The sequence below is a fragment of the Dipodomys ordii genome, unplaced genomic scaffold (genome assembly GCF_000151885.1).
Source record: "Dipodomys ordii isolate 6190 unplaced genomic scaffold, Dord_2.0 Scaffold25, whole genome shotgun sequence".
Lineage (NCBI taxonomy): Eukaryota > Metazoa > Chordata > Mammalia > Rodentia > Heteromyidae > Dipodomys > Dipodomys ordii.
Genome location: NW_012267241.1, coordinates 18885241 through 18901429, shown reverse-complemented (window position 1 = coordinate 18901429; position 16189 = coordinate 18885241). Strand labels below are relative to the sequence as shown.

General features: G+C 41.5%; 1 protein-coding gene across 1 annotated transcript in view; it reads left to right on the top strand.

Annotated features, from left to right (window-relative positions):
- Positions 1-6641: 6641 nt before the first annotated feature.
- Lama3 (laminin, alpha 3) overlaps positions 6642-16189 on the top strand; it is a 202840-nt gene continuing 193292 nt past the window's right edge. The window contains exons 1-2 of the mRNA XM_013014815.1: positions 6642-6659; positions 6857-7009. Of these exons, the coding sequence (XP_012870269.1) occupies positions 6642-6659; positions 6857-7009 (171 nt within the window). The remainder of the gene's footprint in view (positions 6660-6856; positions 7010-16189) is intronic.

Genomic DNA, 16189 nt, shown 5'->3' with positions numbered 1-16189 from the left:
TTAGGAAGACACATACAGTGAATAGTTCTTCTGTTAGTTCACAATACCTATGACGTCGAAGCAGGATGAAAGTACGTGAATGGACACTGACATAGAATTTCCCAGCCAGTGCAACTCCCTGATGCAAGTGTTTGATGGATATACCAGAATTTCAGCCAGCTGTGTTTTGGAAGACAGATGTGGTCCTGAGAAGTTGAATTTCAAAGCAGTGGTGCCTGGTGCAGTGGTTAAGTCCACTGCCAGAAACTGGAGGAGGCAAGGAAGGAACCTTCCCTGAGAGTTTTCATAGTGAGAACAACCCCTGCTGGCACTTGACTTTGGAATGAAAGCCGTCAGCACTGTGAAACAGTGAATTACTATTGTTCTGTGCCTCCCAGTTCGCACTACTTTCTGTGGCAGCCCCCAGAAAAGGACACAGTAATGTTAACTTCAAATCAGTCGCCCACACTATTGGTGGGGGAAGAACGGTGAGGAGGAGGGAGACAGTCTAGTAACTAGTTCCCTGCTTCTCTGCTCATGGCATGATGTTATTTTTACATATCCTTATATAACCCTTGCTGACACATGGCTTAAAGCACTTTACACAAATAGCTTCTTAAGCAGCATGGTAATTTATGAATTTAAGGAATGATTATTGTCTATCTCCCATACATATAGTCTATGTATGAGAGAGTGGAGGATACAGAAGGGGGGTCACTATCTGGATGGCACTAGGAACTTTGTTGTTTGAGATTTTGCAATCTGGTAACTCCTCATGTGGTCCCTAAACACACATAGGAGGACTCTTGGCTAAATCAATCCTTAGGGACTATTTACATCAGGAATCAGCTTTAACGTATGAAGAGACCATTAGTGTGATATAAAATAAAGATTGTGTTTGTGCATGACCCTTGGAGTGTGGTCAGAAGAAATTTCCAGTTCAGTTGGGTATGTGTTGTTGCACATTCTCGGTTTGGGGGATGTTACACCACTACAACCTTTCAACAGTGCCTAGACACCAATAGCATGGGTGTTTTGTATTTCCTCTGTCATTATCCAGCATCTTTCATGTGAGTGAAATTAGTATAACATGTTCTGTTCATTGTAGCACTAGTCACAATAGCCACAATACAGAAACAGCTTAAATGTCCGATGGCAAATTGTGAAGCACAGGCACAGACACACATATATTACTGGACTTAGGAAAGAAACCCTACCGTTTGTCATAATATGGGTGAATCTGGAGGGCATTAAGATAAACTAGACTCAGAAAGGAAAAATACTATGCGAATTCACTTACCTGTAGAACTAGAATAGCATACACATGGAAACACAGACTAGAGTGTGCTTATCTGGGATGCATGGTTGGAGAAATGTAGAGATGTTGGCCAAAGGTTGTGAAGTTTCAATTGGTAGGATGACTCGCACAGGGATCCAAGGACAATGTGAGGACTTCAATTAATAATACTGCATTATATACTGGAAAACTGAAAAGAGAGATTTCAGGTGTTGACAAGATGGATGTTAATTTTCTTGATTGCTGTATGATCTTACTATGTATATCAAAACATCATGTTGCATATATATATATATGAAAGCGAGGTATGGGCTGGGAAGGTGGCTCAGTGGTAGAGCGCTTGCCTTGAATGCATGAGGCCCTGGGTTGGATTCCTCAGCACCACATAAGCAGGAAAAGCTGGAAGTGGTGTTTGTGGCTCAAGTGGTAGAGCACTCACCTTGAGCTGAAGAGCTGAGGGACAGTGCCCAGGCCCAGAATTCAGGCCCCATGATGACAAAAAAAAAAAAAGCAAGTTATATCTTATGTAATTGTGTGTGTGTGTGTGTGTGTGTGTGTGTGTGTGTGTATGTGTGTATCTGAAAAGAAGGGCAATATCAAGTGCCACCTGAGTGTTGAATATGGAAGAGTAAAGGTGGTCTTGCCTCTAAGCCTTGCTTACTTCATGTGGCTGGAGTTTGGGGACAAGGATCACTGGTACCTTAGGATCCACATTTGTATAGAGCCTACTGGTTGGATGATCACTGGTAGCCTGGGATCCATATTTGCATAAAGCCTACCGGTTGGATGAGTCCTAACTACCATTGAGGACTCTAGAATTTGCATCAGGGAGAGAAATGTTGGAGCTGGGAGTGGAAGGGCTTTATTCCCTGTGTCCTGGGATTAGCTGCACAGACACTAAATATTGAAGAGCATTTATGTGCATGGAAGACATTGATATCTATCCAAGGTAGTTTGCATAGTGATTTGATGAGGAGAGGAATATTTTGGACTTATATTTTCTTTCCTCTCTCATGTTTTCAAATGATTTCACATGAAGAGATTATCTATTAACTTATTAGTTAATGTTTTAAATACTACTAAATGAATGCTTTTTGTTTATATTTATTTATTGATTGATTGATTGATTGGTCGTGGGGCTTGAACTCTAGGCCTGGGCACTGTCCCTCAGCTCTTTAGCTCAAGGCAAGTGCTCTACCACTTGAGCCACAGTGCCATTTCCTGATTTCTGGTGGTTTATTGGAAATAAGAGTCACATGGATTTTCTTGCCCAGGCTGGTTTTGAACAGATCCTCAGATCTCAACCTCCTGAGTATCTAGGATTACAGGCGTGAGCCACCAGCACCTGGCTTTTGTTTATTTTTGCTGGTACTTGAACTCTGGTCCTTATCCTGTCACTTAGCTTTTTTACACACAACTAGCACTCTACCACTTGAACAATGCCTCCAGTTCTGGTTTCCTTTGTACCTGTTATGATAGGTACTTACTACCACACCCTGTGTTTTCTGTTGAGATGAGATATCATGAACTTTTTGCCTGAGCTGCCTGTCCTCAAGCTGTGATCCTCTTCATCTGTCCCCTGGAGATCTAGAGTTACATACACATCTGAGCCACCATATGCTCCTTGTGGTGTCTCACATTTTTGCCTGACCTCAGACTATGATCCTCCTACATATTCCATCTGTGTAGCTAGAATCACAGGCATGAACCATCATATCAGTCATACTCATTGAGATGGAGTCTTACTGATTTTTAGCCCAGGCTGGCCTAGAACAGTGATCTTCCTGATCTCTGCCTCCTGAGTAGCTAGGATTACAGGCCTGAGCCATCATGCCTGGCCTTATTTTCTTGGACATTCTGAAGAGTGAAATGGAATTTTAATGTAGTTCTCTTTTATGCATTTCCTGGTGGCTAAGATGTTGAATTTTTTTCATTTATTTATTGACTAAAACAAACAAGAGGAAAGGCAGATGTATGGGCACAGATGCTTTAAGGAGCATTGAGGAGTGAGGAGAATACATAGAATGATTTCTAGGAGAGTAAGAGTAACAACTGTATAACTGGAGACTACATGACTCTCAGTTGTCTATGAATGGAGAATCCTAAATGCATCTTCCTTTTACCTGGCTGAGACAGATTCAAAGGCAGGCATTGACCAGAAACAGGACATGTTCTTTGGCCAGGCTCAGTTTTTGAGTTGCCATCAGATTTGGATGCTGCATTTGCACGTGCATGCACACACATACATAAGTACTTGGGATTGAACCTAAGGCTTTGTGCTTACTAAGCAAGTGTTGTATCACTTAAGCCATGGTCCCAGTCTTTTGATTTACTTATTATTTTTATATTCGGTTGTTTTAGGGTTTGAACTTGGCTTTGTACTTCTAGGTAAGTATTCCACCACTGGACCAGGTGTTCCACTACTCCAGCCCTTTTATTTTGTTTTTGAGTTAGAGTCTCACTAACTTTCACCGGGCTGGCCTCCAATATGTGAGCCTCTTTCCTCTGCTTCTGGAGTAGCTGATATTGCAAGTGTGTCATACCATGCCCAGCTCTCTCTTTCTCCTCCAGTACTCTGTCTTGGAGCTGTCATTTTCTGGGTTACTTACTCTATTGGCTTCATTGCTTGGAGAGATTGTACCACCTCTGTTCATCTATCATCCTATCTGCAAAAGGTTGTAATGATTGTCCCTACTTCCTAGATTTGTCAGAAAAATGAAAGGTTACTACATTCAAAGTGTCAGATGTGCCCAGTCCTGGTAGCTCATGCCTATAATCAGGAGGCTGAGATCTGAGGGTTATGGTTCAAAGCCAGCCTGGGCAGGAAAGTCTTTGAGACTCTTACTTCCAATTAATCACCAGAAAGCCAGAATTGATGCTGTGGCTCAAATTGGTAGAGTGCTAGTCTTGAGAGAAAAAGCTCAGGGGCAGTGTCCAAGCCTTGAGTTCAAGCCCCATGATTGACAAAAAACAAAAAAACAACAAAAAAATGTGTCAGGTGCCTGGATGTTTTCCTTTGCTCTTACTAGCACCAGGGTTGCTCTGTTTGGTTGCTCTGTCATCTGTCACTAGGGTGTCCCCTGTTGCCCATTTCTGGCTCTCATTAGTGATGTGGATTCTTTACATCCAGGCAGTCATGGAGAGTGTATTTTCAACAGGCAGTGCGATCACACAGCTGGTTTTGAGTAGTTCCTAGACAGTAGATTCTCATGTTACCCACAGAAGCACAAATGGTTGGCAGGATTTGCTCATTTTAATAAAGAGGAAACATTGCTCAGCAGAGACTAAATCATTTCATTAGGTTCTACAGCTGTGGCTGGTAGAGTAAGGATTTGAACTTTCATTTTAAAAACATATTCCTTTGAAATGAATCAGAATGACCCACGCTCCCACCTATACCTGCAGTTTGGCCTGGGTGAAGGAAATTGCTTAATGACATGCATCAGTTTTGCAGACGTTTATCTATCTGCCTTGTTTATTGGTGTAGACGGTACATTATGGCATTTCTACAATGCATACAATGTACTTTGATCATGTTCACCCTTCCATCACGCCTCCTGTTTCCCTACCTCCCCTTATTCCTGTCCCTTCCACCTGATAGTAGTCTTTTTTCATGACCCTTTATTACCATCGTTAGCTCTCTGGTTTTCTCTCACTCACATCCCTCCCTCTAGGAATGGGGCATTATGGCGGTGCAAAACCACCCCTCCTCCATGCCCTGAAACCTTGTGTGTGGGAGCCACAGAACTGTATTCTGGGTCATCACCGCTCACCTGTGCCCATCTGCAATCATTCAAGAAATTTACTCAATTCTTGTCCAGATTGTTATAACTATGCCTGTGTTCTGGAGCCTCTCAGAAGGGAGGGTTCTCTGAACAAGATCTTTGCAAAGTTCTCAGGTCTGGAACTGGAACACTTAGACAGTTCTCTCTACTTTGGGGCTTCAGTTGGCCTAAGTTTCAATCCTTGAGACGCTGTAGCCTCTAAAACCTTAAAGAGGCATGGCTGAGTCTATGGCAGTGTGAAATGTTGCTGGTATGGAGTGCGGCTCTTGATGGATGAGTGTAGTTAAAGGCTCATCTTGCCAGGATTTTGGTGCGTGCTACAAGGGTATTTTTGTGCTGCCAGGTAGGGCTTTTTTCCTGAGCTGGGTTTCTTTCCACACATCTGGTAGTAGGCAGGTTTTTGGAAAGCCACATAATTGCTGAAGTACTCATACTCTGTCCAACCCAAGACATTGTTTCTTTCTTTGTTTCTTTCCTTCCTTCCTTCCTTCTCTCTCTCCTTCCTTCTTTCCTTCCTTCAGTTCTTTTTCTCTTTCTCTGTCTCTTTCTCTGTCTCTTTCTCTCTCTCCCTCCCTCCCCCCTCTCTCTTTCTTTCTTTCTCTCTTCTTTCGTTGTTGGTCATGAGGCTTGAACTCAGGGCCTGGGCACTGTCCCTGAGCTCTTTTGCTTAAGAGTGCTTTACCACTTTGAGCCACAGCGCCACTTCTGGTTTTCTGGTGGTTAATTGGAGATAAGAGTCTCATAGACTTTCCTTTTGGGGTTCACTTTGGACCATGATCCTCGGATCTCAGCTTCCTGAATAGCTAGGATTACAGGCATGGGCCACTAGCGCTGGGCTACTGCTCATTGATATAGCTCACAGAGCAGCTTGGTCAGGACAGAAAGTGTCCTGGGCTATACACCGCAGCATCAGCCCCCCACACAGGTCCTGATCCTAGCCGGTTCTACCTGTATGGCTCATGGTAGTCACTTTACCTCTCTTTTATGGAGGCCTGTACTGGAACTTGAAGTCAGGGCCTTGCATTCTCCTTTTGGCTTTTGTGCTCAAGGCTAGTGCTATACCACTTGAGCCACATCTCTACTTCCAGATTTTTTGTGGTTAATAGGAGATAAGGGTTTCACAAACTTCTCTTCTAAGGCTGATTTCAAGCCATAATCCTGGGCTCTCAGCCTTCTGAGTACTTAGGATTATAGGCATAAGCCACCAGCCCCTGGATATGCCCTTGGTGTTTTGAGAAAGGGTCTCTCTATGTATCTTGGGCTGGCCTTGAACTTGTGATACTCTGCCTCCATCTCCAAATATTGCAGGTTACAGTCTTGAGCTACCACACTAGCCCTCGTGTGTGTGTGTGTGTGTGTGTGTGTGTGTGTGTGTATGTGTATGTGTGTGTGTGCGCGCTCTGGAGCTTGAACTCAGATCCTTGTTCTCTTACTTTGGCTTGAGGCATAGCTTCATTCCTGCTTTTTGCTGGCTAGCCTCCTGAGTAGCTAGGATTATAGATAGACGTAAACCACTGGTGCCTGACTAACTGGCATTTTGGAAAATATTACATGGGACAAGAAAAACATACCTGTATTAGATGGAAGATGCAAATGAGGTATATCAATAATAGTAACAAAAGTCAGGGGGTATGGTTTAAGATTAAATGGAAAGTGGGAAGCCCTACTGCCTTCAGAACGCATTAGGATGAATTTCAGCAGCTGGTTATATAAGTCTTGATTTCGTTGCTGCTTTTGCTAAATGGGTAAGAAAAAAAATGACTTGAAATTTAAAAAAATTCTTTTTTTTTCCTAGGGCCAGTTCTGTGACTATTGCAATTCTGAGGATTCCAGGCGGGCACATCCAGCCGCATATGCGATTGATGGATCCGAACGGTGGTGGCAAAGCCCTCCTCTCTCCTCTGGCACACAGTACAACAAAGTCAGCCTCACCTTGGATCTGGGTCAAGTGAGTTTTGCCTTTGACTGCAACAGAACCATTAGTTTGGACCATTGTTTTCTGTGGTGATGTGTGTGTGTGTGTGTGTGTGTGTGTTTTCAGGTACTGGGGCTTGAGCTCTGGTCTTCCTGCTCTTAGTGGTTTTGGTTTATTTATTTTTTTTCTCACGGCTAGTACCCTACCATTTGAGCCACACCTCTACTTCCATCTGTGATTTCTGACAGAACAGAAATTACTATAAAAGTGAACTTCAGTTTTCAATTCATTAACCATTGTGAAATCTGTAGACATTATTATTTTCCACCCTTAAAACTAGTCAAAATGCAAATCCCTATTCTTGACTATTAAGGGAGTGAAAAAAATTAGTTGTAAATTGTTTTGTTGGAGAAATTGCTTTTTTTTTTTTTGTCAGTCGTGGACCCTGAACTCCAGGCCTGGGCGCTGTTCCTCAGCTCTTCAGTTGAAGGCTAGCACTCTACCACTTGAGCCACAGCGCCACTTCTGGCTTTTTCTGCTTATGTGGTGCTGAGGAATCAAACCTAGGGCCTCATGCATGGAACGCAAGCACTCTACCACTGAGCCACCTTCCCAGCCTGATTTTAATTGCTTTAAAAAACATTGTGTTAAATGGCAGGGAATGTGCCTTATTGGTACTGTGCTTGCCTAGCATGATTGAGGCCCTGGGTTCAGTTCCTCAGTACCACATCAACAAAAAATAAATAAAATTAATAAGAATAAAAGGAAAAAATAACCATTAAATTATTTTTAAAAATTGTGGTAAAAATGATAAAGTTTATCTTTGAGAGCACACTCTTCAGTGGCCTTACATGTATTGACACTGGTGTGCAAACGTCAGCATCATTGGCCTCCAGAATTCTTTTTTACCTTGCACAACTGGAGCTTGGTACTTGGCAATCCCTTTTCATACCTCTCCCCAAGCCCTGGTAATTGGCATCTGTTTCCTGTGAATTAATGCCCCTCAGAACCTCATGTAAGTGGAGTCATGCAGCGAGTGCTTATCTCTATGACTAGCTTATTTCCTTCAGACTAAACTTTCATGGTTCACCTGTGCTGTAGCATGTGGCAGAATTTCCTTCCTTTTTAAGGGCAAATAACATTGCATTGTGTATATATATCACATTATATTTACCCATTCATCCATTGATGGGCATTTGGATTGCTCCCAACTTTGGGCTATTGTAAGTCATGCTGCTAAGGAGTCAGGCTGCTAAGGACATGGGAGTGGTAATGGTATTTTCGATAACATTCTCTTTCCTGGAAATTCTAACTCTACAAACACTGACTACTGCTGCAGTTTGGGGACTCACTGGGGTAACTGGTTCACAGTGGAGCCTGGATTTAGCCTGTCCTATCCAAGATGGCTGCTTTTGGCACATACTTTCTCTTTCTGGGTGGGGAGCTACAACTGTGATCAGTTGAGCTTATATGACACAGACAAAAGATTTTGTGAATGCATTAAAGGTCCCAAAAGGCAGATTATCCTGGGTAAGATCAGCTCTTATTTGTAGAGCTCTCAAAAGGGACTGAAGAAAGAAATTTGACCCATGGGAAATTTTCCTGCTGGCCTTAAAGGGAAAGCTACCATGCCCTGAACTTCCCATGGAGCCAGTCATGAGGCAAGGAGCTCAGAGTGAGTGTTAGAAACTGAGGGTGCCCTCCTACACCTCCCAGCCAACTGTTCCTGTAACTATAAGGGGCAGAATCCAGTAGAGCTCCTGAGTGTGGCTTTGACCAGAACATAGAACTTGGTTGTGCTATGCCAGACTCTTGACCTGCAGAACTTCAAGATAATATATTGTTTTAAACCATTAAGTTTATAATCATTTGTTTTGCAGCAGCAGCAAATGAATTTACCAATAGTTCCCTTTTTGGACTACAGTAACTATGATTATACTGTTCTCTTTGTTGGATACCATTGCACACAGCATACAGTTCATCTAAAAAAGTTCTATTGGACAGAAATAAAAGAAGGAAATACTATTTGGGAGTTGAACAAGACTGAGATTTCTTGTGTGTGTTATTTTCATTGGGTATGGTTTGGTAATAAAGAAGGGCACTCAACCTCTTTAGCCCATAGTTTGTGCTAAATTAGCTCTCTTCTGAGGATATTTTCTGCATCAGTTAGCATCTAACATAATTCACAGAGATGCTGCCTAGGCCCAAAGACTGTATAACCCCAGTTTCAACTGTGAGTTAGTTTTATCCCTCCAATAGCTAACATTAAGTCAGTAATCATAGCAGCAGCATTAACTCAGTAGGTTTAGCTTATAATGACTAGAACCAGGATGCACACTAATCATGTCAATGTCCTTCCTCCCCCTCCCTGCCCTGTCCCACCCCATCCCACCCCACCCCATGCCCCACCCACCCCCCCCCATGCCCCCCCCACCCCACCCCACCCCACCCCATGCCCCACCTTACCCCATGCCCCACCCCATGCCCCACCTCACCCCATGCCCCACCCCACCCCACCCCATGTTCCCTCAGCTCCGAGAATATATGGTTTGCTATGTAAACATAGCTGGCCTTGAACTCTTCATCCTCTTGCTTCAGTCTCCTGCATGTTAGGATTACCAGTATGTGCTACCATGCCTAGTTATTACAGCACTTAAATTGAGGATTTCTGTATTTAATGGGAGATTTTAACCTATTAAAATAATCCATACCAAAAATAAATAAAATAAAAACAGATAAATAAAATGATCCATACCAAAGATACTTACGCCATTTTTTTTTTTTTTTTGGTATCAGTACTATGGCTTGAAGCCAGGGCCTAGATGCTGTCCCTGAGCTTTTTCACTCAAGGCTGGTGTTCTACCAATTGAGCCACAGCTCCATTTCTGGCTCTTTTGGTGATTAACTAGAGACAAGATTCTCATGGACTTTTTCTGTCTGGCTTGGTTTCAAACTGTGATTCTCAGATCTCAGCCTCCTGAGTAGCTAGGAATACAGGTGTGAGCCATTGGCATCTGACATAATTAATGCTATTTTTTAAAAAGCTCGTTTCTAAAGTATCTCTTTAAGGTAAATGTAGAGATGCATGCCTGTAATTCCAGAACTCTCTGGGATTACAGAATCTCTGGGATTATAGAATCTCTCTATCCTGACACAGGATAGAGAGATTGAAATCAGCGTGGGTTATATAGTGAGACCCTGTCTCAAACAAAAAAAAATAGAAAAGAAAAAGAAAAGACCTATTTGATATATTCATATCTCCTTAAATAAGGGGTTAAATTCAGAAAACATCAACATAGGAGGAATTTAGTAATTTGCTTGATGCTGACAGATCTCTTCAGTGATGGATTTCACCTTGATTTTGCTCTCTGCCTGGATGGCAGTGTTCTCCTGTAGTCAGCCTGCCTTGGTTTATGCCTGATGCACTGTGTACTCACTGTATGGTCCTTCTGTGTATACTTTACTGCCCTCAGCCTCATTTTCCTCATTTATGACATTAGATGATTGTGTAAACCTCATAGGATTGTTGCCTAAAGTTTAAGTTAACTGCCTCATTTTTAAACTTGCAAAGGCAGTGTTCATAATTTTTATTAAATAAAGTGAACGTCAATAAACACTCCTAACTTTTGTGCCTTTAGAAAGAACAACACACAATACTGTTAAAAGTACTCTGGGAAAATTAAAAGTACTCAGGTAAAGGAATTTAAATTAGGTTAACCAGAGCACATTTCTTCTTTGCTTTATGTTGGAGCAATATGCATGTCTACAGGTATGCTGTATCGTGTATGATTCATATTTTATGCCCAATTGGCAAGATCTGTTTCCTTTTGTTTGCTGTGGTAACCATGAAAATGTCACTGAGAGGCTGGACTGAACAATTTCAGAGTAATAGCAAACCAGGCATTAGTGGCTCATGCCTGTAATCCTAGCTACTCAGGAGGCTGAGATATGAGGATCAGGATTTGAAGCCAGCCCAGGAAGAAAAGTCTGTGAGACTTTCTTTTTTTTGTCGGTTATGGGACTTGAACCTGGGGCCTGGGAACTATATCTGAGCTCTTTTGTTCAAGGCTAGCACTCTATTACTTTAAGCCACAGTGTCACTTGTAATTTTCTGGTGGTTAATTGGAGATAAGAGTCTCAAAGACTTCCTCCTCCCCACCACCCCGCTGACTTCAAACCATGATCCTCAGATCTTAGCCTCCTAAATAGCTAGGATTACAGGTGTGAGCCATGCCCCCCCCCGCCCGCTTTCTGTGAGACTCTTATCATCAATTAACTACAAAAAGTAGAAGTAGAGCTGCGGCTCAAGCAGTAGAATACTAGGTTTGAGCAAAGATACTCAGAGACAGCACTCAGGCCCTGAGTTCACACAGAGGCTTGGAGAGGGAGAGACTTGGAGAGAGAGGGAGAGTTGAAGGGCAAAGGAGTGACGGGAAGGGGGAAGAGAGAGGAGGAAGAGAGAGGGCTGAGAAAGTCAGACACACTTTAGAGTTAGGAAAGTATGAATGTTGGTGCATGGTAGGAAATAAAACATAGGTCATCCGCTTGTGAGACCAATATACTGTTTGCCAACTGCCAAACTGAAATTTGACTTTGAGTTTGCTGTAGTCAGTTTGACAGATTATTTTGTTAAGAGGGGCTTGTTTTTCTCTTTTGAATTGTTGGAGGTTTTCATTATTGTTTTTCTAAAACAGCCAGGATATAGAGGGTAATTTCTCCCTCATAAGGTGGCACATTAGGGTACTTTTGTGAGTCATTCCTTCGGGGGTTGTTCAAGTTCATTTGAATATGCGATAATGAATTTATAACAATTCAATAGGCATTTCAGGATTACAGGGAGCTTTGTTATCATCTGGCTAAATGTAATGCGTGCATCTTCACATAAAAAGTAAAATATGAGTCAGGCACCAGTGGCTCACACCTATAATCCTAGCTACTCAGGCTGAGATCTGAGGATCATGGTTCAAGGCCAGCCTGGGTAGAAAAGTCCAGGAGACTCATCTTCAGTTAACTGCCAGAATGCCAGGAGTGGGGCTGTGGCTCAAGTGGTAGAGTACTCACCTTAAGTACAAAAGCTCAGGGACAGTGCCCAGGTCTTAAGTTCAAGCTCTAGAACCTGCACAAACCAAACCAAACAAGCAAACAAAACCAAATGTGAAATGTGAGCCAGCACCAGTGGCTTACACCTATAATCCTAGCTACTCAGGAGGCTAACATCTAAGGATTGAGCTACCAATTGGCCAGCAAAAAGCTGGACATGGAGGTGTGGCTTAAGTTTAAATGGTAGAGCACCAGCCTTGAGCTAAAAAGAGCTCAAGGACTATGCCCCAGGCCCTGAGTTCAAGCTCTAGGATATGGAATGGCTTAAGCAGAGTCTTTGGAATTTAGGGCATTCCTTCTTCCCAGGAGTGTGTTCCTGTGAGCAGGGAGGATAGAGGGATGGATTTCCTTCAGCATCCTAATGAATCCTAATCATATATTCCTTCAACCATGTCTGTATCCCCTGAGTTCCTGCTAAGCTGTGTGGTAGAGGCTGCCTAAATTATGAGCTCCTTGAAGGTCAAATGCTGTGTGTACACAACATTCTTTTTAAATCTACAGGGCTCGGGAGTCCTGGAATACATTATTCTTCTCAACAAAACTTGAATTAAACACTTTTCTCTCATACTATCCATCTGATGATATGTTTTGCTATGATCATAGAGAACCCTGATCTATTTTAAAGACCCCCCTTCACATTTACATTTGTTAGTTTTCATATAACTAGCACCACAAATACAACAAATATAACAGAAAGCAAACTACATATGTTTCCTTCTAAAACATTCAGTAGGCTATGGACAGACAGCAGATGTCCTGAGCAGAGATAAAATCTGGCCCAGAAAGTAGCAATACTAGGAAATGAAATACTTTCCTTCTAGCATTTTCTTCTATGCTCTATAGATAGAAGTTAATGTGATAAAGTGTTGTGACCTCTTTGGGGACTTACCAAGAAGCCCTGACTCACACGCAGTGAGGACTTTGGCATTTGACTGCTTCCCCAAATGAGGCCATAGTAAAGTTATCAGAGTTCATTTTTCTAGTCAGGAAAGGTGACAGACAACCAGGGTGTGGCAACATGGAAAAATGAAACCCACAGTCCAGGGAAAAGAGCCCGTTGGGTGCTGAATCAGCCCCTATGTTTTATCGTTATTGTTATTTTTGAGATAGGGTCTTACAAGGTCAAGGCCCAGGCTAGCCTTGAACTCATGATCTTTCTTTTCAGCTTCCTGAGTGCTAAGTTTATAGGCATGCCCCATATGCAACTTCAGCCTACATCTTAAAGATTTGTCACAGGACTTATCAGCAGACATACAAACAGAGTCTAGTTCTTGAGAACTCCCAAGTCCTTGGCTCTTTCTGATGAGACCAAAATTAACAGGATCAAAGTCCCTGGCACCACTTAGAAAAGGTCAATCTAATCTCCATGTAGTCGAGTGAGTAGAAGGAAGTGACCTGCCAGGACATAGATAAGGAGTTGACCAGGAAGGGAAATTACTATCTTGTCAAGAAGGTTCCAGGCCACCATGCTAAGCTTTGGTTGTATGGGGTGGTCAGCAAGGGGAAAGACCATGGGGCCAGAGCAGGCTGGGGGTAGGGCATTGGTGCTAAGTTTAGAAATGGAGAGGACTCTGGGCACATTCAAATGTTCATCAAGCATTGTAAACATTAGACAAGTAAAAATGATTACTCCTTAGAAGAATTGTCATTGATACTTCTTTACCACCCTTAGTCCTTCTGCACCCCCCCATCCAGGCTTCCACTGAATGTAAGCTGCCTTAATTCTCCTAAATCAAAAAATGTGCTATAAATATATTCATTCTCTAGTTCTTTGAACTCAACATTCATGTGACATCTTTCCAAGTATTTGCATTTTAGAAGATTGCTATCTGTCTTTGACATGGACGCACTACTTCTGTGAGGTTGTTCTGGAGAAATATGTGATAAAAACTCAGTGTCTGATCTGAGAACTATTCATAATAGCATAAAATGGAAAACAATCCCAAGTCCATTAAAAGGGCTGATCCAGTCAATGGATGAATATGAAGCCATGAAAATGATGCCCTGGAGTGGTCTTTAGTGACACAAATATGTCCACACTGTATTGTGAAGAAAAAACATAAAAGATAACATTATACATATTTATATAAGTATGAATATATAAATGTATAATACATATTACATATATTGTAAAATATTATTTCATTATAGTAAAAAATATATGGCACATGTAAACAAAAATCAGGAAAGGTTGCTTATAAAATGATAAACAGCTAGGATTACATCCCTGTAATCTCAGGAGACTGAGATCTGAGAATCACAGTTCAAAGCCAGCCCGGGCAGAAAAGTCTGTGAAATTCTTATTTCCAAATAATCTACCAGAAAACTGGGAGTGGCACTGTGCTCAAATGGTAGAGTGCTTGTGTTGAGCTGAAGAGCTCAGGACAGTGCATAGGCCCAGAGTTCAAGCCCCATGACCAGAAAAAAAAAAAGATAAATATCCTTTTCTCTGGATGGTGGAATTACCTGTGGTTTTTAGTTTCTTCTGTCTCAGTTGGGTCATTAACTCTGGATTATTACCTAGCTACCCATCTGGTTATACACCTTTCTACCTGGGTGACTCTGGACCCTCTAGCTAATGTCTCAGGATCAATCTCTTTGTATGAAATATGAGATGAGTCTAGTACCAGCCATGGTGAGGTATTAACAAGACATCATAGAAGAGACTAAGAATAATAGTGTCTTCCACACTATGAGAGCAATGTGTGTCACCTATTGTGTCTGTATTTTCTTTTCTTTTCCTTTTTTCTGCTGATACTTTCTTTAATTTTTTATTTGTTTAGGATTTATTGATAGCACTGGAAGGTATTGTGTGAAAATCTCATATTTTGAATGTTTACCCCCTCTATGGTATTCCCTAATCCTTCTTTCTTCACTTTTCTTTTGTAATCAATCTTTGGTGGTTTTTTTAAAATGCTATACATGTATATGTAACATACTCTGGTCCTCCTCCCTTCTCATACCTTCTCTGTTCCCCACCTTACACACCTATTCTCATCCTATAGTGTTTCCCTTGTGTGCTTAAGTCCCATTATTCTTGTTATTTTAAAAATAATTTTAGACATGCATTCTGCATATGAGCAGACATGTGATATTTGGCCTTTTAAGTTTATTTCACTCAATATGATGATTTTAAGTTCCATCTATTTCATTGCAAATGCATAATTATATTCTTTTTTATGGCTAGTAATACTCCATGGTGTATATATACCACATTTTATTTATCCATTCATTACTTGTGGGGAACCTAGTCTGATTCCACTGTTTGGCTACTATAAATAGTACTGGGATAAACATGGGTGCATAAGTACCCCTCTTGTATTTGGAATATCAGGGTCAGAAGGTCATTTTTAGGTTTTCACTGAAACTCCTTACTGATTTCTGTAGTGGCTGGACTAACTGGCATTCCTGCCAACAGTGAATGAGGTACTTTCTTATCCCCCATTTCACCTTCTTTTGCCTGTTCTGACTGGGGTGAGATGGAATCTCAATATAGTTGCGATTTGTATTTCTTTTATGACTAAGAATATGGAACATTTTCCTATTCTTATTAGCTATTTGTGTATAACTTTTTAAAGAATGGTTTAATTATTTTTGCCTATTTATTAATTGGATTTATTTGTTCTTTTGCTGTTTTTTTCTTTTGAGTATTTGTGTTTTGCATATTAACCCTTTATCCAATCAATAGCTGGCAAAGACTTCTCCCAGTCTGTGGGTTTTCTCTTCACTGAGGTAATTGTTCCATTTGTTGTGCAGAAGATTTTAAATTTAGTTTAGTCTGATTTGTTCAGTTTTTGTTCTTATATCCTGAGCAATTAAGAGTTCTGTCTTTTCTCCAACATATTGGAGAAATGTATTGTTTTGGGCTCCTTTGTCAAAAGTTAAATGGCTTCTATCTGTAGTTTCCACATTATTTTTAAAGTTAGTAAAACAATAAAGCTGTTTTCCTTTTGGGAAAAAGTTAGAGGACAAAATGACGAATGATTCCTGGTAGGATTTGTGGCATTCCCACCAACAGCGCAGGATGAGGTACCTCTCCTCTCTCCATCCAATACAAACTTGTGAGGATTTTGTCTCAGAATGAGGTTGATCTGCCTGAGGCCTTGAAGGGCC